At 41.8% G+C, this 26,503-nt stretch overlaps 1 protein-coding gene across 6 annotated transcripts in view; it reads left to right on the top strand.

Moving 5' to 3' along the window:
• The first annotated feature begins 5,824 nt into the window (after positions 1 to 5,824).
• The window catches only part of MPPED2 (metallophosphoesterase domain containing 2), a 176,841-nt gene continuing 156,162 nt past the window's right edge, over positions 5,825 to 26,503 (top strand). For 2 of the 6 annotated variants that reach the window (XR_009249863.1, XM_058688526.1), the window contains exons 1-2: positions 5,825 to 6,480; positions 12,235 to 12,483. Coding sequence is in view for 5 of the 6 variants with exons in the window: in XM_058688526.1 (XP_058544509.1) it covers positions 12,356 to 12,483 (128 nt within the window). In the remaining variant the exon portion in view is untranslated. Of the gene's footprint in view, positions 6,481 to 7,957; positions 8,072 to 8,276; positions 8,392 to 10,540; positions 10,686 to 12,234; positions 12,484 to 26,503 lie in introns of those variants that run through there. The other 4 variants (XM_058688530.1, XM_058688528.1, XM_058688527.1 and 1 more) reach the window with 4 other exon arrangements.

Below are 26,503 nucleotides of genomic sequence, written 5' to 3'. Positions count from 1 at the left end.
TATGATGGATATTTCTGAATGGCAAAATTACAGCTAATTTTTAACTTTTTCCTTTTGCTTGTATTTTTTAATTTTCACAAAACAATGAATAGGAAAAGGAACAAAAATTGAAAATGAAAAAAAAATAACTCTTTTAAAGTTCCTTCTGTGTTGAACATGAAATAGGGATTTTGATACAGTGCTGTGATTTTTTTTTTAACTACCCTCCAGTAAACCTTCCTTTTATTTTAGCTTCTAGTAAAACCTTGTGCGCTAGATCTTGGCTGTTCTCTTGTGTGCAGATTTTACCTTGTTTATAAGTAGGCATTATGGGGAATCATGAGAACAGAAGAAATTGATGGAACTTTCAAAATGTAGAAATGCTAAGAAAGGGATGAAGTTCGAAAACATAGTTGCCGCTATAGAAGTCCTGAAATGTCTGTATTTACTTTATTTCCATTGCCATCTTTTCTCAGAACTCTGAGTTGCTAAGCAGGGCCATAGTGACTTAGCTAGTATGAATAAGAAACCCAACACGTACAATATCTTTCTTACAATTGGTTTGTGAAGATTGGTTGGGTCCACACGGAATAATTCTACTTGAAAGAACAATATTCTTACTTCTAGTCAGTGTCTATGTATTTCCTGTGAAAGCATACCTGTTTCTTTGAAGATTTCACTTAGAAAACAGCTAGTTGTTAAGAATCCCTTAGAATATTGTTTGGAACATTAAATATAAGGGAAGTAGTTCCAATGAAGACAGACATGGAAGTGATGGAGCATCAAAAACCTTTAAAGAGAAATAGAAATACAGTTACCTCCAGCATTTATGTTTCATATGAAAAAAGAACAAGTCCAGATCTGTGAGCCAAAAATAGGTGTGGGACACTGAATGGGAGATAAAGTTTTAGGATCTGTATGTTAGAAAAATGTTAGAATGAAAAACAAGTCTTTAGGTAAATATGGCTCTCAGCTTCTCAGACTGGGTAATAATACCACACTATGATTTCAATATGCTAGTAATTTGTTTTTATTATGTAAAATTTATTCAAATCTCTTGAATCCATTCATTTCTCTCCTTGTCTTGCCTCCTCCAAACTGTCATGCTGAAGGCTACCTTCACCTTCAACCCAGTGACTGCAATAACCCCTAAATGGCCTCCCAATGTTCACTCTAGCCCCCTAAAATCCATTCTCCACGCTGGGAGGAAGAACGACCTTTTCAAAACACAAATCTAATCATGTTAGCCTTTCTACTTAAGATCCTTAAACAGCTTCCAGTTGCCCTCAGGATAAAGTCAAACATCTTGAACAGGGCCTTAGCTGTGACCTTCAAATGATTTTAGCTTGGCCCTTCAGTTCTGGCCTCTGTCTGCAGATCCGGATCCAGACCTCTCTCATGGGCACTGCGCAATTCCTCATTTAGCACCCACCACACTGCTTCTTCTTTTTCCTATGGTCTCCTTGTATTCCTTTCCTCCATCTGGGAAGTCTTCACTCAAACTTGGAGGAGAAAAAGTCTCCTTATTTTATGCTTTTTTTTTTATACCAGCTGCTTCTTCTTTTCATAGATATAATTTGTATTTATCTGTGTGATTATTTAATGCCAGACTGCCCAGATCCATGAAATTATGTACTTTATACTGTGTGAGGAAACTCTGCTTTTTGCATCTTTAGACCATCATCATGGTATAAGTATTCTGCCTAGAGCAAAGATTAAAACATATTTGGTGAATAATCAAACCATTACATTAATAATACAGAGGGAAATGGGTTTTAGATTCTGCTTGTCTCTCAAACTGTTTTTTAAAAATGTATTCGTTCATGTATTTTTGCTAAGAAGGAAAATTATGTTATATGTTGCTTACTCAAAATATTGATATGTCTTATACTAGCTTGTCAAATTGAATTATTAAAATTGAAATCCCCCACATACATTTTCTTTAATCAGGTTATTATGGGTTTTCCACATGCCCATCTTTCAAAAGAGATTACTTTGGCTTTTACTTCACTTAGAATGTTCTTCCACCTTGACCAGCCTATCCCAAGTACCACTAATTTCTGCCACAACTTTTTCAGAATTGGGATCATAATATGGGAAAAAAACCTGGCAAAGATTAATTGGTAACAGAGATCATGCAAGTCTGTTACGATGGAAAACACACTAACACATGCTCAGGATCTTGTCAGATTTTTAAAATTAATTTTTAAAATTTTTATTGCATAAATAATACTTGTCTGATTTGTTGATATATGCTAGACGTTGGCTAGTAAGTATGGTAAGGATTAATGAGTTTTGCAAAATTTTAACATTCCTGCTCCCTCCATGTTTATTATTTAAGCTGCTGGCAAAGTTTAGCCTTTCTAAGATAATGCCTTAAAATTTTATTTTATGAAACAAAATTTCCTCAGTTCTAGTGTTTCCTGAATGTTTCTCAGTCATAAACATTTTTATTGGTTAACCAAAAGGAAATTTTAAGTACAAAGGATGAAACGCGTTATATATTTATTTTGAGAACTTCAGAAAGGATCTATCAAAAAATCAGGTTAATCACAGTAAGTTTCTTTGGAGACTACATCTTGGTAAATTATCTCTATAAATTTTAAGATACAAATTTTACACGGGGATTTTTTTTTTTTGGCATCTTACTGTACTTAAAAAAAGGCTATCTTTAAACAGATGTGATACATGATAATCTTTAGTTTCTCTATGAGAAAATAAATTTCTTAAACAGCTTTATGTATTATTTCATGTTTCCAAAGACATTAGCAAACCCCTTTAAATGTACTATTTGAACTCAATGATAAGTCCTTAGCTCTTATCTTCTGACACTAGTCTCATGACATCACTTCCGTTCCTGCATATCTGGTATGGATTTTCCTCCATTGTATGATTGTCCTTCCCTCCAGCCTTCTCTTACTCACTTGCTCACTCATTGACCCATACATTCATTTAATAACTATTTCCAAGTTTCTGCTAGGTACACAGCATATAAGAACAGGAATAAAGGGCATAGTTCTCAAACTTGAGGGGTTTACAGCAAAAACATTTGAAACAAGTAAAAACTGTAAAAACTATAGGAATTAAGAATGAAATAAGGAAGTTTGTTGGGTCAGATTTTTTCAAATTGCATCATACTGGCAGTTCTATTAACAGGCTCTGATTTCTGATAACCTATAGTCTGAACCTTGCTGGAAAATGATAAAAATGCAGAAAATTTAAAGAAAAAGAAGCACAATAGTTGCTGTTTGTTCCCAGAGTGAGATTGGTGTATCTAACTTTAATAAAACTGTTCAAAGAAATGCAATAGTTTCCATAATTTTTTTTTCTGAAGAAGAACCACAGGATTGAACCAAGGTTTAAGTTACACACGTGTCCCTCGAGTACTGGAAAACCTGTCCTCATAGGGAGAGGGAGAATGAGAGCCAATGCCAAATAAAGTATTTAGCTTTCAAGGGAAGTAGCAACCACTTTCCAAGCTTCCACCTAAAGTTCTCCCACGCTCCACTCTCTCATTTTCTTCCCTAAATGCAATCTGAAAAGATATTTTAAAAGATATTGCAGCAGGCTATCAGGAAGCATATTTGCCAGTTCCTTCGATGAAATCACTGGAGAAAGGGTCCAAATTTACATTCCATTAAAGGGAAAAATTTGTAATATTTGCATAAAGGCAATCATAAACTTGGCATTTTACTTTTATCCTTCTTTTGTTTTCCATTATAAACAATAAAAATTGAATTTAACACCGACAAAAAAAAATGAAGCTTATAGGCTCACTTATCTTAAAGAAAAAAAAAGTATCAGCCTATAGCATTTCAAATTTGCTGTAATGAAGCTTGACGTTTCAAAGCTGATGTCAGGGGACAGACATGGTTCACATCCAATCATTTTAAAACAAGCTTTTAGTGTAGGTGGCTATATTGATGGAGAATATGATTTAACAAAACACAATATGTTGAAATCCATGTAATGAAAATTATTTGAAAAGCGAGTTCCTTTTGTTCGTGACTTATTATTTAAATTTACTTCTATTTCTCCAGCTTCTTTATTTTGGTAGCCTAATAGAAATAAAAATCATAGCTCTCATAGAGCTTGGTCACTACTTCTCTCATTGGGTAATTGATCATCAGGGACAGAGTGGAGGTTGACTTCTTCCTGCACTATAAGCTACAATTTCAAGCATCTTTTCTTGCCTCAGTTTTTCCCCACACAGTAAAATGATATACAAATTTTCATCAACTTTGTAAAGGATCACTCACTTGTGCTCAATAGCATTAAATATCCTGTAAAATGTGCTACTGAAATAGAACACGGTACTATTTATTATCTGTGTGTGTATGTATAGATTCAGGTTCATGTACAAATTTAAGTTTGGCTGTTTTGATTGACTACCAGTTATTTAAAAAAAAAGAAAAAAGGCTTATGCTGCTTTTTTTTTTTGGCTGATTAAATCGGTCCAAATCAGTGAAAAAATTCAAACCATTTAGATAAGAGGAGTGCACTGATAAGTCATAGAAAAAGGAAAACAAAACCAAGCATTTCTTCAACAACATGATTCTAGTCAGTGTTTGCTGCTGGGCTGGAAAACAAAAACTAAATTTAAAGGTGCCCCACCTTCCCCCTGTCTTTGCCATCTTTAATGTCAATGCCACTTGCTGTGATTTGTGCTAGGCAAGGAGAATCACTGTCCTCTTGATCTCAGAACATTTGACAAGTCCTGACACTCTGGGCATAGTGTACAACAAAATAAATTTATTGCCAAGACCATCTCTCCCTTCATTTCAGCTCAGGCCTAAGAGATGGGTTACTTAAAATTCAAGTGCCAGGAAAGCCCATTGTAAAAGGGAAATATTTTCAAGTGAATTCCGTTTGATCTTTTTTTATAGGGGCTCCTACCAGCCTCTCTCCCTTCCTTCCCAGACCCTGGAAACCAATTAGTCTCAGCACAGAGGCCACAGACCAGGTTGAAATGGCTCCTTTTTTATTTTTAAGGGATATAATTTCAGCCAGGATGTCTAGTCAGTTGTCAAATAGTATACTTAGCACAATTCTCTCTCTCACGCACACATCCATTGGATTTCCCTTTGGACAATGCCTGTATCTTTGGGTCTGACTCCTGGAAAGGAATTTGATCTGGTTGCAGTCCAAATCCTTCAGCTCTGACAAGAGCGGAACATCACAGGGCCACCTCATCTTTTGCAGACAGCCCCAACCAAGTTTTCTAAAAGCCTTCTCTTCCTTGTTGTCTTTTAGCATTTCAGCGGCTTTTCCTTTTATTAGGTTGTTTGCATACAATTCTGAAAGTCTTTTTTCCCCCCCGTTATCCAAAGTAGCAGAAAACAGAGGACGAACTTTGATTTTTAAAATGTTTTTGAAGTGCTTCTTGTTTGGGGAATATGTGCCCCTAAGACAAAAATGGAAACAATTAGTCTTTGCCCCTCCTCACCTCCCTATTTTGAACCTGCGTTAATTCGTGGAGGTGAAAAAAAATTATCAACTGGGTTGGCCTTTTCTTTCTCAGGAACAACATTGCAGAGAGAAAGGTGTGTGTGTGTGTGTGTGTGTGTGTGTGTGTGTGTGTGTGTGTCTGTGTGTGTGTGAATGTGGCGAGTTGAAAGGCTTGAGGAAAGGGAGCACGGCTCTACCCCCGGGAAGCCTAAGCTCAGCAGATGGGAGGGGACCCAGGGTCGCCTTCCTTGGTCTGAGCCCAGTGCCCAAGCCGCTCCCCTTGCCCCCGCAGGGAGCTCGGCGCCCTGGAGCTGTGCCAGGACTCCAGACAGCGCCAGGCAGGTCGGTGGATGAAGGGGGGGGCCTGGGTGTTCTCTTTGCAGAAGACGCCCATTTGGAGGGAAAACTCCCTTTATTTTTCTGGGGCTCCGTAGCCACCCCCCTCCCCAGTCCCCTATGATTTTTACGCTGATCACACTCCTGGTGATGAACTTGCAGCTCTGCTTCCTGCTGCCTGCTTGACCCGAGAGCACCAGCAGGCTGCCGGCCTCGCCCTCAGCTCCCTCCTCCTCTTGCAACCCCTGGGCCTCGGGGCGCCAGTGCGGGTTCGAGCGGGCCGGGGCTGCAGGAGGGGCGCGCGAGGGCGCGGGGTCCCGCCGGGGAGCGCGCACGGAGCGGCGCCTCAGCCGCCCTGCTTCCTGGAGCTGTGCTCCTTTGACCCCAGTGGCAGTCCCTGTCACTGCACCGCTCGCGCTCCCTCTGGCTCGCCGCGCCCTCGCTCCCTCTCCTCGCCCCCTCGCTCGCTCTCTCCCCAGATCGAGGCTGCTCGGGTCCTTTCTCCACCCCCCCCCTCCCTCTCGTGCCGCGCCCCCAGGTCCCCCGCCCCTGCCCGCGGCGGGACCTCCGGGGTCGAAGGTTCTGGCCCGCCCGCGCCCCTCGTCGCCCCCGCTCGCCCCCCGCGCGCCTCCCGCCGGCTCCGGCCGCTCCGCTATGGATCGCCTGCTCGTTGGGCGCTGAAGGCATCCCCGGGACCCGGAGCGCAGCCCGGGAAAGGTAATCCGCCCCGGGAAGGGAGGCGGAGGGCGGGGGAGGGGGAGGAGGCGGCCGGGCGCCCGGTGCCGCGCGCGAGAGGAAGGGAAAAAAAATGCACACACAAAGCGGAGCCCGGGTGAGAGGTGCCTTGTCAGAGGCGCGTGCGAGGGGCTCGGAGGCTGCGGACCGCGGCTGCCCCGGTGCTCCTGACATTCGCACAAGCTGGCGCTTCCCGGGCAATTCGGAACCCGAGGAGGGCGTATTTTCTACCCCAGAGCGAAAGCGAATTCTTTTTCAGGAGCTGTCGCCCTCCCACTCCCCATCTCGCCCCTCTGCTCATCTCCCCTCCCCCCTCGCCGCCCCCAGTCCTCAGCCCCCGACCTCCCAGGGTCCCCACCTCCCGCTCCCTTCTTCGCCGGGATTTCTCTGCAGGGGTGAAGGGGGTGTCCGCGAGGGGCATCAGCGAAAGCCAGGCGGCTGGGATGGGGGTGGGGACGAGGACTAGGCGAGCTGTTTACTAGAAAGTCCCGGGGTGATGTGTTCGAACCGCCCCGGCCTAGGCCCGGGTGCATTGTGTTGGCCCGAGCCCCGGGCGCCCGCCGCGGCCCGAGCGAGGTGCGGTGGCCGGGAAGGCGCCGCGCAGCTTTGTGCTGGGTCTGCGCTCCGCGGCCGCCCCCGGGGCCGCCCGCGCGCGCGCCGCTCTCGCGCGGGGCTTTTTCTCACCCTGTCCCCGCGCCCCAACCTCGCTGTCCCCTGCCGCCTCCGGTCTCCACGATCGCCGCCTGCGGAGCGAGTCGGCGACCCGGGCCGGGCGGCGGGGGACGAGCGACGAGAAAAAGTAACCGTTGCCGCCCGGTTTCTTCTCCAGAGAGGCAGGAGTTTCTTTGCCTATTTGCACGGAACAGGGTTATCTTTGTAAAGCCTTTGAATTCCGGGGTTTTGCGGCCTAGGAGGTGAAGGGGCATTTTTTTCTGGAGATTGGGAAGGGAGTTAGAATCCACCAACAAGAAGAGAATTTAAGGATGCCCCGGTGGGGCAGATTTATAGAACATTTACTATCCACCCACCCACCCCCCAACATACCCCCAAATTAAGTGTAAATGCGGGTCATGAAAAATATGTAATTGATTTGAGATGCTGCGAACAAACACAAACAGGTCGGGGTGGAAAAAAACAAACAAAACTTTAAGGCAAAGAAAAGATTTCTAAAGAGGGGGGGAAATCCGTAGCCTCCACACCCCCTTCCAACGCTTGCTGGCTCCCTCCCTTCCTTTCTCTGCCGCTCCAGGAAAGCAGCCCGGCAGCGCCGGGGCAGAGAGCAGGGAGGCGGCGGTGACGGCTCCGGGCGCCGGCTCCGCTCTGAGGGTTCGGGGATGCCAATGCGCCCGCGAGGCTGACGTCGGGGGCGTGGGGCTGTGATGCTCGAGCGAGGATGGCGCGGTGTCAGAGCCATTGGCCGCCGGTGGTCATCAATCAATCTGGGGCTGGGGGAGAGAGAGAGAAAGAAAGACAGGCGCCCAGCGGAGCCCAGGGCCGCGAGCGCCAGCACCAACAGTGCCAGCAGCGGCGGCAGCAGCGGAGGCGACGGTGGTGGCAACGGGGGACTGAGCGAGTAAGGCGAGCTGGTGCTCCAGGAAGGAAGGGGGAGCTGTCGCCCGGAGGAGCCGGCCGTGAGCCGGGAGGGCAGGGCGAGAGTGTGTGTGTGTGTGTGTGTGTGTGTGTGTGTGTAGTTGCTGAAGGACACCCTCCCCCCGCAACTGCCCACCCTAGATTTAAAACAAACAAACCAATCCAAAGTAGAGAATTCCGCGCCCCCCGCCCCACCATATATAGGCTCCACGCGTTGCCAGAGGCGCAGGAGAAAAGTCCTGCCCTTTCTCTCCGAAAGAATGTGCCAGGCTGGTGTCCGCAGTGCTGGAGACAAGTTCAGGTGTAAGTGCGGCGGGAGGGAGGGCGCTCTGTGGACAGAGGCACGTGGAACTTTGTGCATCCCTCCCAAAACCCTGGCGGAGACGCCTCTGAGAAGGCTTGTGGGCATCGCTCCGGGATACAGGGATGAGTAACTGGAGGTGGGCATAAAAGAGTAGGGGCGTGAGTTGAGAAAGCGCTCGATCCGTTCGGCAGTGGGAGGAGAGAGCGAAATTTGGCGGAGTTGGAGCAGGCGAGTTCCAAAGTCCGGCCAGGCGGTCGGGCGATCTTCTTAGGGCTAGTGAATAAAAGGAGCATCCTTGTTTAAAGGAGGAAATCACGGGCTCCTTTCTCATAGGCTGTGCGGTGCGGGCTCCGGTAGAGAGGTCATGAGTTGTTGCTTTGAAACTTTTGGTAAATTGGACTTCTGGTGTCTAGGAGGTGGAGACAGTTATTTAATTCCCCAGCTTTTAATCCTTTCATTGCCAGCCGACTTTAAAAGGTTTTCCAACTAGATTCCTGAAAAAGAACATTTCAAGTTGCACAGCTTAAGGGACCCAGACGTGATTGCTGTCTAGGAAATGCAAAATGAGCCCACATGATTTTTTTTTTTTTTTTAAGGAGAAAATCAAACTAGCACCAATCAACATGAATGTTTGGCAATGTCAGTCCCCTTTAGATTTTTCTTTAGGATTCCTGGCATTTAGTACCAGGTTCTTTTGTTTTGTGGAGTAAATGTGCTGAAGTATAAAATGAAAATTAAGAAAAAAAAAGAATACTGCTCTCTTTAGATATTATATGTAAAAAGTGATGTATGTGTAAGGAGGATGAGATGCTCCAAAATCTGATCATTTGGAAGGTTTTATTGCTTACATATGTGAAGCAAGGTGAATCAGCTTCTGGATAGTTTTAGACAATGTATCATTCTGCTTTGTTTCAAGCTTTTCCCAAATTTCTCAGGTCAAAGGAGGGGCCATTGTCCCCTCTTTCTGAGAGTTTGCTAGGGAAAAAAAAAAGTCTTCTGTGTGTTGGTGTTTAGTATCTTAGGATATGTTCATTTTGTGATGCGAGTAGGGGTGAACACAATATTTTAAAGAGTACGCCTTTTCTTGACTTGTCTGTAAAGGTTCCTGTGAAAGTTTTGAAGCTCTCTGCCTCAGTCTGACAGTTTCTTCAAAGGACTCCAGATTAAAGAAGGTAGACACTGCAGGTGCACTCTTTCGATAAAACATTTGAAAGGGAACATGGTAAAGATGAATTCAAATGAGATGCCAGCCACCCATTTAGCCCGTCAGAGTTACAGGGGCCTGTGCTTGCTGATGAAAAGATATTCTATTTGTCTTGCTGGGGCAAAGGTGCGAAGAGGTACAGATGTTCACTTGATAGAAAAGGCAATCCTAGTTGGACTTTAGGGTCGAGTGGACTGTTTAGGACTGTGAGTTGATCACCTTCTAAGTTCTCTTCTCTGCTTCAAATGGGAGGGTCTAATGCTAACTACTATAAGTCATTGCCTAGATATTTACATAATAGGTGTGTAGATTTTATTTCTAGGCCGTTTTGCTTAGCTTAATTAGTGAGTTTGCTCCAGAAATATTTAAACTGGTTGTGGCACAGAGTGCAGAGACTGTGACTGAGAGGTCACAGTGGTGTAGACATGAATTTTGTTTCCTTTGCTTCTTAATGCTCTTGTATTTCACACAATAGACATTGATGGCAGGAACATAAGAATTGCCATGTAATTTTTACACCACTCTTTAATTTATGCAAACACTAAGTTCTCGCAGTCTGAAAATGCGTATTTTTTTCCCTCTGTGCTTTGATGGCTAACATTCTTTTTAATGACAGTCATTTCTATAACAGGAAGATGTTTTCATTTGTATTTACTTTTCAGCGTGGCGCAATTATGCAGTTTTGCGCTTCAGTAGTGTCTTGGTACTTTGTGTCTCAAAAGAGAATTACAGTACTTAGAACAGGACTGCAATTTGAAGCAGGTGTTGTGTTTTACTGTTATGCAAAATAACAGTAAAATATAATTGTGGGGGAAATTAAGGAAACAGCTGCAAACTTGGTATGAAAACTGCTACATTATGATTTGTAAGCAGTTCTTCATAGATATCTTGCATCAAAGGAGCAGGGAAAGATTTTAATTTAGTTAATCCTACTGGCCTGGTTGTCTATCATCTGGTGCTTAAAGGACTTCTACCTCCCATGAAGTCAGGAAGAAGAAAGAGAACCCAAAGTGACACTTTGTTTAAAATGCCAGAACACCAGGGATTCATCTTTTGGCAGTGGCCTTGTGCATTAGGAACGAAGGCAAGGTGGGTGTTATTTAGCTTGCTTTGCTAATATGAAGAAGGCAATGATTTGAGTGGAACACTGTGGAATTTCTTAGCCCAGCTAGCATATGGAGGACTACACAACCCCCGGGTTGTAAAATAATAAAATAAATGGCCTATGGCAGGCCATCTGCCTTTTGCTTGATATTTAAGGTGTTTCATGCCAAATTTAAATCTAATCTTATTTTTCTAAATATTTTTTATTTGAGATAGCAGCTAAGATTCCTGGAGCTTAATGGGGCACATGGCAAACGTATTCTGATGTGGAGCACTTAAAGTAAGAACGTGGGTTACGCCCAAGTGTTACTCAAGGAGCATGCTCCCCGCTTCTTCTCTATTGCATTGATCAGTTGCAACAGCCTCAATGCAGGGATCTGCTCTCTCAGTCTTTGCATACCTGCTGTAGAAATAAACATCCTCATTTGTGAAGCCGGCACAGCAGATAATATCCTGACACTTATAAAAATAATAAAAACTAATGGAAATTTTGAAAGAATGAAACCAACTACTGAGAATTATACAGCACCAAGCAAGAATGAGATGGTAGATGTAATGGCTGCCCCCCTTCAGTGTTCTCTTTGGGCTCTTAAGAGGGGCCGTAATGAATGCATCCAGAGTCGTGGTCCAAGCCTAAATGTGTTTAACTTTCCCCCACGTGACTGGAGTGTTTAAAGAAATAATATTACATTTAGCAAGAACGATTTGCCTTACCATAAGATTCTTGGCCAGAGTGGAGTACATATGTATACCAGGCGTTGAGTACCTACGTTTGTGGGGAACTGCTTGTGAAAGAAAAAATTATGTGTAACATGCACATATTATGTATGTATTATAATTACACACTGGTATCTATTGTAAGTGTAGCATTTTATTTTATTTTATTTTATTTTATTTATTTATTTTATTTTATTTTTTGTGAAAGAGAGAGAGAGAGAGCAGGAGTGCTCAGCACTGTCAGCACGGAGCCCGACAAAGGGCTCAAACCCACAAACTGTAAGATCCTGACCTGAGCTGAAACCAAGAGTCAGATGCCTAACCGACTAAGCCACCCAGGCGCCCCTATAAGTGCAGCATTTTAAATTTACACTGGTCATTGTGTTATATGACTGTGTTAAGCATTGAGATTTCAAATTATTCTATGACATCAACTCTGTACAGACCAAACATTCCAATTAGCAGGGAAGGTTTGGAAGATTCTCCACTTCGAGCACAAACCATTTATAGTTAGACACCATGGCAACTGTGGATATGCCCCTTCCGTAATTCATGTTAAGTGCCATAATTATAATTAAAGAGGAAATCTTAGTTTGAACACCGCTGAAGTGATTTGCTAGCAGCCAGCAGTGTTAGATGGACTGCAGTGTCCACTCTGAAGTACCTGCAGGGTGAGGGTTGGAAAAGGTTGTATCCACGAGGCAACAACACATATTAAGATTTTTCTTGAGCCAATTGCACATCCCGGTGTCCTAGCTGACGTTTCTTAAACACCTTCTTTTTCTTTGTTCTCATTTTATAATTTTTTTTTTTTCAGAAACGCACAGTGGTATTGATGTGTAGATCCTTGGGTTCAGAGGTTGGCTGAAACACACCATGCCTGCTTCCGTCCTTTGCTCCGGAAAGTTGTGAATTGCTCATGCCTATAGGGAGGAAGGATGGCTCATGGGATTCCTTCTCAAGGCAAAGTTACCATAACGGTGGATGAGTACAGCTCAAACCCCACCCAGGCATTCACACACTACAACATCAACCAGAGCAGATTCCAGCCGCCACATGTACATATGTAAGTATCACTCGTGAACCAAAAAAAAATTGTCAGTCAAGAAAACAGAAGTAAAATAAGAAAGTCACTAATGACTTCTGTCAGGGAGAATAAAAGTTATGTGATTCGTTAAACAGATGGGTATCTGTGGTTCCAAGTACAGCTCAGAGGAATACTCTACATCTGTGTAACCTTTTCAGTTTTCAGAGTACTTTCAACCATAATTTGACTTGAGATCGTCAGATCTAAGGGGTGGTGGTTGGTTGCCCACATTTTGTGGACAACAGAGAGGTTAAGGTATTTGCCTACTGCCACACAGTGACTTTTGGCAGAGTCTTCTGACCCCTGGTTCAATTTGCTTCACGTTGCATTGTTTGCCTCCATGATGAAATATTTCTTTAAAATTTCTGTAGTTTTTCCCCCCACACCTCACCCCACTACCCCTTTACATTCAGCTGAGAAATAGGCCTAATTGGGACTAATTGTCCAGCCACTGCTAAATCCATTGTCTTGCCTGTTGCTGGTGGAACGTGTGCTGCATGCTGCAGGACTCCAACAATATGGAGAACAAAGGATTAAGGGACAGTGGAACAGTCGGTTCCAGGAATTGTACTTTTCTCTCGCTCCCTAATACTATTTAAGTCATGTTTCAGTTTTAAACTGTTTAAGGAACAGAGTGTGGGAGAAACCCAGAGGCAAGGGTTTTGCAGCACCTGGTGCATACCAGCTTGTTTCCCTTCCTTTGCTACAGGATGTGCTGGGCTCTCATCAGAAGGGGCAAAAGGTCATCATCTCCCTGGTTTATTCAATGCCTGGTGTTCATTCTCTATTAGACCCTTCCAGTGTCTTAACGGGAGTCTTTCATAGTAGGACTAAACCTCTTTGAAAACCATTGTATAGTCAAGAGAGAAAGGAGGTTAGAGCTCTGTTGACTGTTTTTTCCATTCCTGGCAGAACTGAACTTGGGGCCTAAGTCACAAGCTCTTTTTTTAGCATTTGCTTTATTGGAGCATTTAAAAAATAGTAGGGCCCCCCCCACACACATACAGAACACATCCACATACCTCCCCCCCCCCCCCCCCCCCCCCCCGTTTACAAACACTAGCCAAACAAAAAGATCTTTCTTGACTGCCTGGGTATTAGTGAAAATACTAGGATGTTACTTTGCAAGTATATTCTGTAGAGCCACTCAATTACCTATAATGGGATTTCTGGAAAAAAGAAAAAGAGAAAGAAATCCTTGGAAATGGTTAGTGCTAACCTATCTTTGAAGAATTTTATACTTTCTTTAAATCAGAATATATTCATGATGATGAAGGATTTGTTAACATGATATTAAGGAAAAGTTTTTAAGGTGAATAAGATTTTCCTTTGTTAAAATGGCTTTTCTGAACAATAACTCGGTTCATTTCAAAATTTTCCTTTTATTCTTCTGCTCCTAATGATTTCTTTTTCTTCAAATATGTTATAGAATTTGTGCAAGCTGGACTTAGGATACCTTTAGCTCTGTTCTGCTCGTGTGACATTTTGTATTAAAGAATCACAAAGAACTTTGTGGATTCTGTTCCTTTCAGGCAAAAGAAAGTATGTTTTGCCTCCAATTCCTTGGAAGATGCCTGATAGGGAATATCACCTTAAGTCTTTACTCATCCATGACCATAAGATTCTGCTGGTGAACCGTGAATGAACAGAGATATTAAAAAGGCATGTAACCTTAGAACTAATCTGCCTAGATCTAGCCATGAGAAATTCCAAGGATCAAATTATACCTTTTTTGAAACTTTTTTTCGCTTGCGAATTGGGTTTTGTAGTTGTAGCCTGGATAGCTGTGTAGCCCTTTTACTGGACATCCCACCTTAGAATAGAGGACACTTGCCTTTTCACCTTTATCACCTGCTGAGGGCATCCCACCTGAACTCTTTGTTCCAGCCATATAAGTTGCTTCATGGTCACCTGAGCACACGTTGGGCCTCTCCTTCTTGGTGCCATTGCTTTCATCGCTTCTCATGGCTGAGACACTCACATTTATGTTCTGCTCATCAGATACCTCGAGCCAGTTCAGGCCTCTCTGCATCTGTAAAACCTCTTTTATGTCTCCTAGTCCATACTGACTGTGCCCCCCCTTCCCAACACAACACCCCTGGTCGTTATTTCAGCCCATATCACCTGCATCATTATCTCTGTCTCCCTTATTCGTTTCCTAAAAGCAATGATTGAGAGCGTGTAACAGTTGTTCAGAAACACTGATTGATGGGTTGATTGAGTGATCCATTGATTTGACTGTGCATTGAGATGAGATATTGTGACTTAGATTTGGAGCTTTTCATTGGAATTTTTCTGTTCTTCCTTAACATTTTGAGTGTTTGTACGAAGGTGTGAGTGTACCGTGAAGCTGCTGGCTCACTTTTTCCTTGGCTTGACTTTTCCTTGCTTGGTGCCCTAGCACAGTCTAGGCATGCAGGTCTCTCGGGTACATGTGATCGTGTTATATTTCTTTTATATTAAAAAAATGGGCTTATTCTAAATAGAAATTTATATTGTCTGGAAAATATCCATAAAATACTTAGTCTAAAATTCCTTCATTTTTTTCTGAAATTTTCAACATGTCATGGCAGAGGCTTGTTCCTTTTCCCCAAAGATACTTTGTCTTTTCCACTTGAATAGTTGTTGATTATTTTGCACGGGATCCTTAAAATGTTTCCTTTCCTTTTTCATTTGCAACTGAGGTCCATGAAGACCTGTAATGGATCACCTGAACTGGAATTCCAATTCTGGTCCCTTAAATGATCTGTTGTTTTCTTTCACACAAACTATGGGTTTGTTTGGTTTTTTTTTTTGCCTTAATTAAGGAATCCTTCACTTCCCATTTAATTCAGATAGTCTGACGTCAATTTTGTGACCCACCCTTGGCAATTTAGTTTTCTTCTCCATGCCTCAGTTTACTCATCTGTACACATTTGCAGTAAATGATAGCTATGGATCTTTTTAGCTCTGACATACTGAGATTAAGATTGCTGTTAACACAACATTTATTTGCAAGGGGTTGCTATAGGGGGATACATAAGACTTGTTTCCCATCTCCATCAAGATCATCACTGATTTCAAAGCTATTGTTTCAAGTGACTTGAGGAGATTTACTACTTGGTCTTGGTTTGGTTTCTCCTGTGAGTTCTGACGAGGCTGTCACCAAGCTTTCTAAGAACCACTGGCCTGCATCTCTGCCTGTGACATAGGGAAGATTTTTTTTTTAATTGAAGTATAGTTGACACACAATGTTACATTCGTTTCAGGTGTACAACATACTGATTTGACAACTCTATACCTTATGCTACGCTCACCACAAGTGTAGCTACCATCTGTCACTGTACAATACTATTACAACACCATTGACTATATTTCCTGTGCTCTACTTTCATCCCCATGACTTATTCATTCCATAACTGGAAGCCTGGATCTCCCACTCACCTGCACCCGTTTTGCCCATCCCCCACCCCTCTCCCTTCTGGCAACCATCAGTTTATTCTTTATATTTCTGGGTCTGTTTCTGCTTTTATTTGTTTATGATTTTGTTTTGCTTTTTAGAGTCCCTCCCTCTCTCTCTCTCTCTCTCGCTCGTTCTCTCTCTCTCTCTCTATATATATATATATGTGTGTATATGAAATTGTATGGTATTTGTCTTTCTCTGTCTGACTTAGTATACTTAGCGTAATACCTCTAGGTCCGTCTGTGCTTTTTGCAAATGGTAATATCTCAAGGAAGATTTTTTTATTTTTTTAAAAAAATTTTTTTTTTCAACGTTTTTTTATTTATTTTTGGGACAGAGAGAGACAGAGCATGAACGGGGGAGGGGCAGAGAGAGAGGGAGACACAGAATCGGAAACAGGCTCCAGGCTCCGAGCCATCAGCCCAGAGCCCGATGCGGGGCTCGAACTCACGGACCGCGAGATCGTGACCTGGCTGAAGTCGGACGCTTAACCGACTGCGCCACCCAGGCGCCCCACAAGGAAGATTTTTTTAAAGAAAGCAATCCTATGTGACCTTGGGAAAGAATATTAAAGTACAGCTAGAGTTGACAGGGCACAATTTAGCCAAGAATTTGTGTGCCCCTCTTACTCAGATTCTTGAATGTAGTATTAGATGTGATGATTGAAAACCAACAATTAACAGAACTTCATTTTTCTACAATCCCTCCATTATTTTCTTCAGTCCCACACATCCCTACAATTCCTCAACATCCCAGGCAGAATGTTGAGAAAATCATTCAGTATTTAGTATTTTTAATGTTGGTGGGAGGAGGCGCTGAAGGAACCAATGTAGGTTTGAAAGCATCATAAGAATTTTGTATATTTTTAATTATCTGAGGCCCAATAAGATATTATAAAACTTTTTTAGGAGGGTATTCAGCCATCTCAGCTTTTGCACTGAAAGTCCTGTATTCTGGGAGACCCGTTAGTGCTGTGCTAACCAGGAGGGTTGGTCACCCTACTGAGGTTAATTCTTCACCTTTGTCTTTAAGGCTTGGTTGCTGGGAAGCTCACATCATATTTTATTTTCAGTTTTAGTCACTTTGCGTGTCTTTGTCTTCAGTTGTCAACACCCCTGGAATATCACTCTGCTCATGTTCTTTTACACTTGTTTTTGGGAGGCAGCGTAGTATGGTGTTTGACATGTCTAGTGGAATATGATTGTTAGATTTAAAACCTGGTTTGCACCACTTACTAGCTGTGTAACCAACTGTGGGCAAATGTATTAAGTTCTCTGTGTTTTCTTTTTCCATTTGTGAAATGTGGATGGTAAAAATAGTGCCTATCTCAAAAGGTTGCTGTGAAGGTTAAAGCAGTTATTACTTGTGAAATTCCTAGAGGAGTTCTTAGTACATAGTTAATACTCATTATTTGTTTAGCTGTTTTTACTGATTGTTTTACTGAGTCTGCATTTTTTTGTTCTAAGCTGTCTCAATTCATTTTGAAAATCAGTGGAGTAAAAATAAGTGAATAAATAAGAAAGTCACTGGTAAGTTTTGTCCTATCTTCCTCAAGGAATCATTCCCAGCAAACTTTTCTGAATGGGATATTTGGCTATCAGGGTTGGCAGGTGTTCTGACTTCTCTGTGCCTGTCAAGGTTATACACAACCTAGGATTACCTCACTTAACTTCCAGTTACTCCTTGGCAGTGACAGTCCTAAGGGGAGAAGGAATCCAGTGAACTGAGTGTTGCCTAGTTATTCTCTGTGAAATCACTGTGACCTTCTTCCTCTTTGCCTGTTCTCAGGTTCTTGTACCCCCATCAATGTCTTAGGCTCCTTACCTATGGTTGTGGTTAACACAGAAGCATCAAGAATTAATTATAGTCAGGATTGAGTGCAAAGGGCCAGAGCTTTGGCTAGGGAATGAAGACAATGTTCACATAATAGCTGAGAATGTGGTCTGAGATCAGAAATCTATATACAAGTGTTGATCCTGCCAGTGACTAGTTTGGAGAGTGATGATGGACAAATGACTGAGTCTTGTCGTCTGTAAAATGGGTCGAACGACCCTTTAAGACAGTTGTGTGTATTAAGTGAGATAAAGCATATGACATATAGTGCCTGAAAGATAACACTGGATAACTAGATGCTGTGATAATAGTTATGATCTTGTCTGTATGGTCTTGTGTCAAACTGGTGAGCCTGAGATACGCTTTAACATCTTCCTTTCCAGAGATTCTTGGTTGTATAAAATCTGACAAGCCCAACTTGTGTTCTTTTTACTATATTGCATTATATAGTACTTGTCAGTATTTGTTTGGACGTTGTGAGTCAAAAATGACCTGAAGCTTTTAGGGTATCTTGGTGATTCCATTCTCAATTCTTATAGGATTTTGTTTGTTTGTGTGATCTGAAGTTCCATGTTTTGTGGTGGGAAGTAACTGTTTATTTCAGGTCCATGTTAGGCATCCTTAGATGCAAAAACAAAGTTATAGGAGGGAATTATGAAACGGTGCCTTTTGGTTAAAAAAATATACAAGTATGTAGAAAGGAACACCAGTGTTACTGGTGATTATTTAGGGAATGAATTGGGGGAGGGAGTAGTGGGTAAAGACCTTTCGTTTTTTATTTTATATGCTTGTATGTGGTTTGACTCATTTTTATAACAACGATGTAATGCTTTTTTGAGAAAAACATTTTTTTAAGAATGATAAAAATGTAATGTGTCTACAAGTCCTTCTGCTTTGTCTGCAAGATTTGCACTAAAGGCTGACACAAATGTAAATCTTCTACTTTCTTTGGGTCCACCTTTTTTGGGTGGCACTTGCTTTATTTTATATTATAATCAAGGAATTGACCAAAGGCTGTTTATTTGTTCAGTCTGATTCAGCTTGCACATGTGTGGGAAGGTGGGGGCAGGTGTCAAAGACGCCGCCTCCTTTTTCATCCTATACCTGAAGGGAAGTTTGTCTAGTATTTTCAGGTTCACTTTTGTAAAGAAATAGCTTGCAGTAGTGGACTACTTGATAGTACTTCAGGGAACTTATATGGTAGTCCTGCCTTAGTCACTAATTAAATCTATGGTCATATAGTACATTGGGCTTCTCTTAATTCCAGGACTTGATGCCCTTTGGCGTCATTGTCGCCTACTCTGGTCTGGCAGCTTCAGATTTCTTCTGTTTCTTTTCTTTAGATCTGTTTGGAATTAAGAACATAAATCCCTCATCATTAGTAGTATTCTGTAGGAAAAGGATATAATAGTGAGGCATCACGGGGATATGGTGGAGAGGGAGAAGAGACATGACCCCCTAACACTCACCCTAGAGGAAGAGTATTATCAGTGAATGAATGAATGTCTGGGGCTCTGTGAAACTGTACTTGACTAACAAGGTAGAAATTCATCCTTTGCTCTGGAGCTGGGCTGCATTAGCTGTTTGAAAAAAAAAAATTCTAAACATTTTTTTCTCATGATAAACCACTCGTTCTCATTAGAGATTTATCACTGGCCTGCACATTAGCATGGCCATAATTTTTGTTAATGTTTTCAATCTGAAATTCATCGTGGAGATGCTGAATGGCCCTTTTCGTTTGCACTCCTATGTAAACACAGAGTATTTTTCTTTTCCTCTCTCATTTCTTTTCAAAAATAAGTTCTTTTTCTTATATACTCCCTGAGGGTACTGGTCTTGTGGTCCGTGACAGTTTGACTTCATTTTAGAGCTGACTTTTTTCTTGTTCTGTAGATTTCTTTGTTTGCATTCAAGCATTAAAAAGGCAACCTAAAATTAGATAGTTTTTTTTTTTTTTTGTCCATATGGATTTGTTCTTAGAACCTGGTTGTATGTTGTATAACTAGGTAGTATTTTTTGTTTGTTTTTTGGTTTCTTGACTTTCGGGGAGGGTAAAGAATTTTGACAAATAAAGTCGATCCCATCTACTTGGTTTTTAAATTCTGAAATACTTCTATTTATAGAGATAAAGAAAGATTCAAAGGGAAAGTGTGGCCACAATAGATAGACACATCCTGAAACTGGGAAACCACCAGATCACCTCTCTTTACGGATTGAATCTGTCTCCTGCTCTAAGTACAGGTTTTGTTATTTATTTTTTTTTAAACTTCCTTCATGGAGATGTTTTGAGACAAGCATACAAAATGGCTAACCAGGAAGTTATGCAATAGGGAGTCTGTATTTGAGACATATTTAATTTTAATTCCGAGATTTTAGAGCTTATGACTGTAGATTTCAAGATATCGAAGCAAAACCAATGTCACTGGATCTACCATGTGTTGATTAGCAAATTCTAGGTCATTCTGAATTATTTCTAAAAAGGAAAATAAGCTTGCTGCGTCTCCAAAGATCTGTTCATCAGCTTGTTTGTCTTCCTTTTCAGTTTTTCTTCAGCTCTGTTCTTCCATATTTTATTCCCTTTTAGACTTCCACTGCCTGCTGCAAACTAGATGTTTCAGTAGCCATCCTGGCATGATTGGACTGTTATTTCACTATCAGTATGGACAAAACCACCACCCTTTTGCAGACCACCATGTTAGTCTGCCTTTTTTTTTTTCTTTAATGCAGAAGTACACTTGGAGGCTTTGTCTGTGTAGAAACACTAACTCTGCAAAGAGGAAACTCTGTTGGATTTATTGGCCCTTGCAGTATTTGGGTCTGCATATTTTTATTCTATTTTGCTTTGAAGGTTTTTTTTTCCTTCAATTTCTGTCCCTGTAGAAGGGTAAAATGTACATAAGAAAATGCATTTTTGCAGGCTTTTCGTATTTTCTTCTTTTACCACAAATCAAGAATATAAGCCCCTCTAGTGGGTTTAAATTTTTGTGCAGTTTTATATTAAGTAGTAAAGCTCTTGACAGCAGTTGAAAAAAGAAAAGAGAAAGAAAAGCTAGTGCCATTAATAAAGCAAACAGGTAAATGTTCAGTACTTGATATTATTGAACTTTAAAATTCCAAGTGAGAATTAAACAATTCTTGGTTGCTCTTTTGGTAGTGGCTTCCTTGAAAGATTGCCGTGACACAGACTCTACTCAAGCCCATTTATGTCTTTGTGCAGAAAGCCTCTGAAACCTTCCAGCTCAAAGATTTGATAATTCTTGGATTGGAAAAATATCTTTTCCCATCTTGCGGTGGGCTATTTTGGCATTTATACTGATTGGCTAAGAAAAGTGGCTTACTTGTGGTATTTGGTTTTAGGTATTTGGGCCACAGACCAAGTTTCAAACCGTTTACATATTGCACACTTAGTTTAAAATGTGTTTTGCACAAAGACTTGAAACCGAAATCAAGAAAAAAATTAAGTCTTCCACCAGCTAAGCATGTTTCCTTAATTTCCTGATTTAGCCTTTTGCTATGACATAGACAGTATACTAGCTCTATTTTAGTTCTGAGTTTTGGAACATACTCCTCTTTTTGTTTCATTTTGCTCTGCCTTAGGACTTCAAAGATAACTACAGAAGCCTATCAGACTGTATTAGATACTTTCTTTTTGAAATCACAAATATACCCATTGCCCTTGGTCTTTCCTTATATTTAACATATTCCATTTTTAAAAATGTTACCAACTTTTGCATACTGGTCCTGCTTGCGTGGGCAAGGAATATAATGAGGAGATGTGTGTTTTATGGAGAAGAGGAGAAATGGGAGTAGGTGTGAAGGAGACAGAGAGAGGGAGGAAGGGAGAGAGAAAGAGACAGACAGACAGACTAGCAGATATATTCATTAGATCATAACTCATTCTTGCAATTATGATGTTCCTGGCCTTGGGCTTGACTGTGATACCAGGAAAGTGTCAGCATCCCTAAACATCAGTCAATAGGGAGATAAGACAAATTGCACCTTTGCTTTCTGGAGTGTGTCTGCCCACCCCACATATGAATGAATCCAGCCCTCGAAAGGATCCGAATGGCAATTTTTGACACATTGACCTGTTTTGATCTCTGAGAGGGAACGATTTGTTAGGTCCTTTTAGGTAAATCAGACTTTAGGTTTGTATTTCAATAGTTTTAGAAAAAAGCCATTTGACAAATAACGAACTATAAACTGGCTTTTGAGAAGTCTAAGAATATCTGAAATTGCGATTTCCCAAGGTTGGCCGTCTGTTAGTATCTTAGGAGACTTACCATATGTTGTGCTCAGATTCTGACTTTTACAGGTTAACTTGTTTTCACTTTGTTCTTAACCCTCACATTGTGGGCACAACTGGTAATATTGAAACCTATTTTGACTCCACAGATTTAGAGAAAAGAAGATGGGGAGGGCAGATGTTTGGGAAGAACAAGCGAGGAAGGAGGTGTTAACTCCTATAGGATTTTAAGCCCTCATTTTTCCATCATGCCGTTGAAAGAAGCATCTAATGGTTTCCCCATGTGAAATATAAAGGCCTGGGTATCTGTTCGGAGCAGTGGAGTGAGCCCCGTCCTACCCCCATGCCCGTGACACTCCTGAGAATTCGGAAGGGGAATAATAACCCTGTGGGAGGTTGTTTGCTCCACATTGTGCCCCTTGGTGGTGGATGCCTCGTCTGTTTTGCATCTCTCCATCTCGACCCCTCCGCGTTAATGGCAGCCGGCACGCTCCACTGTTTATCTTGGAATTTGATACCATCATCTTGGCAACCAAACTGGGACCTTTACTGCTCAGATTGTTTGTCATTTGTTGTTAATTATCTGTTACCATAAATTCTGCACTTTGAGGAAAAAGGGAATGTTTTGAAATATTTCCTCCAACATGTGAATGGAACTTCATTTTCTGTGGACAAAAGAGGGGGGAAAATCAGCCCTTTGGGGAATTGGTTTCAGGGAAATCAAATGCCCTGTTTTTTTGAGACAGGCTTGTAGATCCCACTAACGGAGCCAGAATTTGCAGAGAAAGAACCTTTGCAATTTAGCAATGATCTCTGGTTGTGAGAGGTAGCCCCTTTTTAAGGAAAAAAAATAATTTAACTTTACATGAGGGGCTTTGCTTTTATCACAGTCTCTTTGTGCCATAATTGTATTTTGCGGGTGCGAGAGCCCGTTCCCCACAGTCGGTTCCTTCCTTTCAAAGGTTATTAAGACAAAGCAGTCCAGAGTGAAAAGTAGCTTCTGCTTACCTGCCTTTATGAGGTGTTTATTTTGTTAAGTGTAGAATTAAAATGAGCTTTCTGGCCATTAGTGGATTTTAGTCATGCCCCCACACTCTGCGGGAAGTTGTATCACCTTATAAACAAACAGTGCTGTTTTGCGAGGTGCTGTACCACGGGCTGCAGGAGCCACTGCTGGACTTAATATCTTAATAAAGCTGTAAACAGAGGAACATGAGAGAGGGAAGAAGGAACACACGTATTTTGGAGGGGAGAACTCAGGAGGAGAGTGTTACTCAGCAGAAATCTAGGTACATTTAAAAATATTTAAAAAATGAAATCATTTGAAAAGCCGCCCTCCCCCCACCAAAAAAAAAAACCCAGTGTGTCCAGATTCCAGTCTGTCTCTCCACCCCCATGCCCCTTGCATGTGCTTGGGTGTATTCTCTGCCACTAGTGCCTTAGCTTTACCGTGGGGATCATAGTAATATATGCTTCACTAGGTAATAGTGAAGTTTATATTAGATGATGCTTAGTGCTTCGTGAAACACTTAGCACAGCATCTCAATGCTCAATGCATGGTAGCTATTAGTATCAATAATATTGTTCATCATGACGTCATGACTGCATCCCCAGCATTAACCCTTGAGCTTCGGCAGAGTCTTAATGGTGGCACGTGAGCCATTATTACCGTAACTCTTGTCGATGCCGTTAAATGTGGTGTGTCTGTTTTATTCTTGTTCAGAAGTTTGTATTTTTTGGTTTTGTTTCCGTTTCCTCCTGCTTCTCAAGTTTTTAGGGCCTGTGCTGTCTCCCTAGGGATTCCCACACTGGGAGGGAGGGATTGAGTCTGTGTGAACCTACTGATAGCCAGGGGCACAGACTTACTAAACTCTTATCTCAGCTCCCTGCATGCTGCCTGAGACAGTGTGAGTCTATGAGATGTGCCTTTACTGGAGCTGTGGAATTTACTTGGGTCTGCTGCCTTGAGTTTTCCCAGAACCAGAGAATGTTCTCCCCAGGCTTATAAGGAATCACGGTAATAGCGTTGTTTCTGAAATAAAGCGCCGTTTCTACGTATTCCACTTCCATTATCCTTTTATTTCCTCTCAGTGCTTTTTAAAGGGAGTACATTAGGTATGTGTGCACTCTTTTAGCACACAGATTACAATCAGACTTTAGGATTAAGAAATGTGTATTAAATTAGTGTCTCAGACTTAGTAACAGTTTGAGTATGAAAACTAAGAGACGGGGGAGGGTGCAGAGAATGGAGGTTGGGGGAAAAACACCCTCAGACTGCGCTGAGGGAGGCTGGGAAAAGGATTTAACACTTTGGATTTTTTTAGAAGCCATTAAAAGTCTGATGGGATCAGATTACCTGACTGCACATCTGAAACATGAAACTCTTGCCCTAAACCGTGCAATTGAGTTAAGCTCAAAATTCAAGGCCTCCCCCTAAGACTGGCCTCTGGGTAAGCCTCATTGTGAATCACGAAATGATTTCCTTTGAGAGGAGCAAGGACTACAGTGAGGTTTTTATGGCCAATTTAGTCTGTATACTGGTGCCAGCCAGACATTTGGCAGCAGTTAGTGCCAACTTTGGTGATCTGTCCACCGATTTTTCCCAAGGTCTTCGATCCTGTCTGTTTTCGGTGTTGACGTTGAAGGGAAGACACATTGTAAAGCCAGCTTTCTAGGCACACCTCTTGGATTTTTTATTCTTTATGTTTTCCAAGTGAGAGGTACTGAGAGGTGTGAGGAGAACAGCAGGCTGGTCCACTGCCTTGCACTTGGAGGTTCAGAATGATGTCAACAGAACCTCCTCCCTAAATGCTCTTTCTTTCCTCCTCCTTCCTCACTCCTTTAGGGGAGCCCTTGCCCTCTCTCTGGATTACGTGAGCCTTTATATAGTCCCTGACTTCCAGCGGGTCAACGTGGGATTTTTCGACTTTACCATGGTGCAAAAGCGATACTCATTAGAAACTGTATTTGAATTTGGATCTTTTCCTGGGCTAGCAATACATGATTCGATCCTCTCTGGTGATGCTGGGCCGTGGCAGCCACAGCTCCCAGTCAAGATGCAGTCATGAAAATCAACAACCAATCATACACTCACAACATCCTTTACCCATACAACCATACTGTTTGTCACTTTCAGTATAGTATTCAGTAAATTGCATGAGATAGTCAGCACTTTATTATGAAATAGGCTTTCTGTTAGATGACTTTGCCCAACCGTAGGCTAATTAATTTAAGTGTTGTGAGTATAGTTAAGGTGGTCTAGGCTAAGCTATGATACTCCACAGGTTAGATGTATTTAACTTTTTCCAACTTATGATAGGTTTACTGGGAGGTAGCCCCATTATAAGTTGAGAAAGATCTGTATTCAGAGTACCTACAAGTAATGCTTTTCCTTGGCCTCACTTGTCATAAATGTATTTTTAAATTATTTGTGAAATGACTGTCTTCCAGTGGGCTATGAAAGCAGCTACTCTGTCTTTTTAGTTTTATTTTATTTTTGTCTGCTTCTCTTGAGAGCCCCTATCACAGTACTAGACACATTCTCTATACTCTCCAAATATCTGTTGAATGAATGAGCGAAAGTTGAGCTTGCAAGGATTCAGTACTCCTTTAGTATGTGCTTCTCCGGGAAGTTGGTGCTCCTTTGTCATCATCCGTTCATTTCGAGAGCATCTATTTAGACTTGACCATATATTTGGTTTTAAAAAGGGTAACTTCTATAAGTCTCCCATGTTTTTTTCAAGGTGGAGCTGGATGAAGCTCAGAGTGAGTATTTCTGTTACTCCCACACTAATGCTATATAATCTGTCCTGCCTTCCACTGACATTTACACTGACAGTAGTAAATTCTCATTTCTAACATAGGAAAAACATCAGTTTCACTTTCAACTTGACCTGAAAGATCTGGGTTTCATATATTGTTCTCTAAACCCTGAGGCATCAGAAAGTATATTGTTTTAACTCCTTTATCAAGTGCTCGTTCATTGATCCTATTTGGAGTCAACAGTTACTGGATAGAACCGTAAAATTAATTAGGATATACTTCAGTCTGATCATCAGGAGTCTGACTGACAACTGCCCCTAATATGTGGAGTTGACATGAAATGAGGACCATGAAAATGGGTCATCTGTTATCATGGGAACCATGCATTTTGCATAAGACCAACTAGTTTTATTCTGTACTCGGATGTTTTGTAGCAACTTTTTTTTTTTTTTTTTTTTTTTTTTTTTTTTTAACATTTTTTATTTATTTTTGGGACAGAGAGAGACAGAGCATGAACGGGGGAGGGGCAGAGAGAGAGGGAAACACAGAATCGGAAACAGGCTCCAGGCTCCGAGCCATCAGCCCAGAGCCTGACGCGGGGCTCGAACTCACGGACCGCGAGATCGTGACCTGGCTGAAGTCGGACGCTTAACCGACTGCGCCACCCAGGCGCCCCACAACTTTTTTTTTTTTTTTTGATGTGATAAACGTAATTA

The sequence above is a fragment of the Neofelis nebulosa genome, chromosome 10, assembly GCF_028018385.1.
Source record: "Neofelis nebulosa isolate mNeoNeb1 chromosome 10, mNeoNeb1.pri, whole genome shotgun sequence".
NCBI lineage: Eukaryota > Metazoa > Chordata > Mammalia > Carnivora > Felidae > Neofelis > Neofelis nebulosa.
The sequence above is the reverse complement of the archived record's forward strand: the minus strand, read 5'-3'. Positions and strand labels throughout refer to the sequence as shown.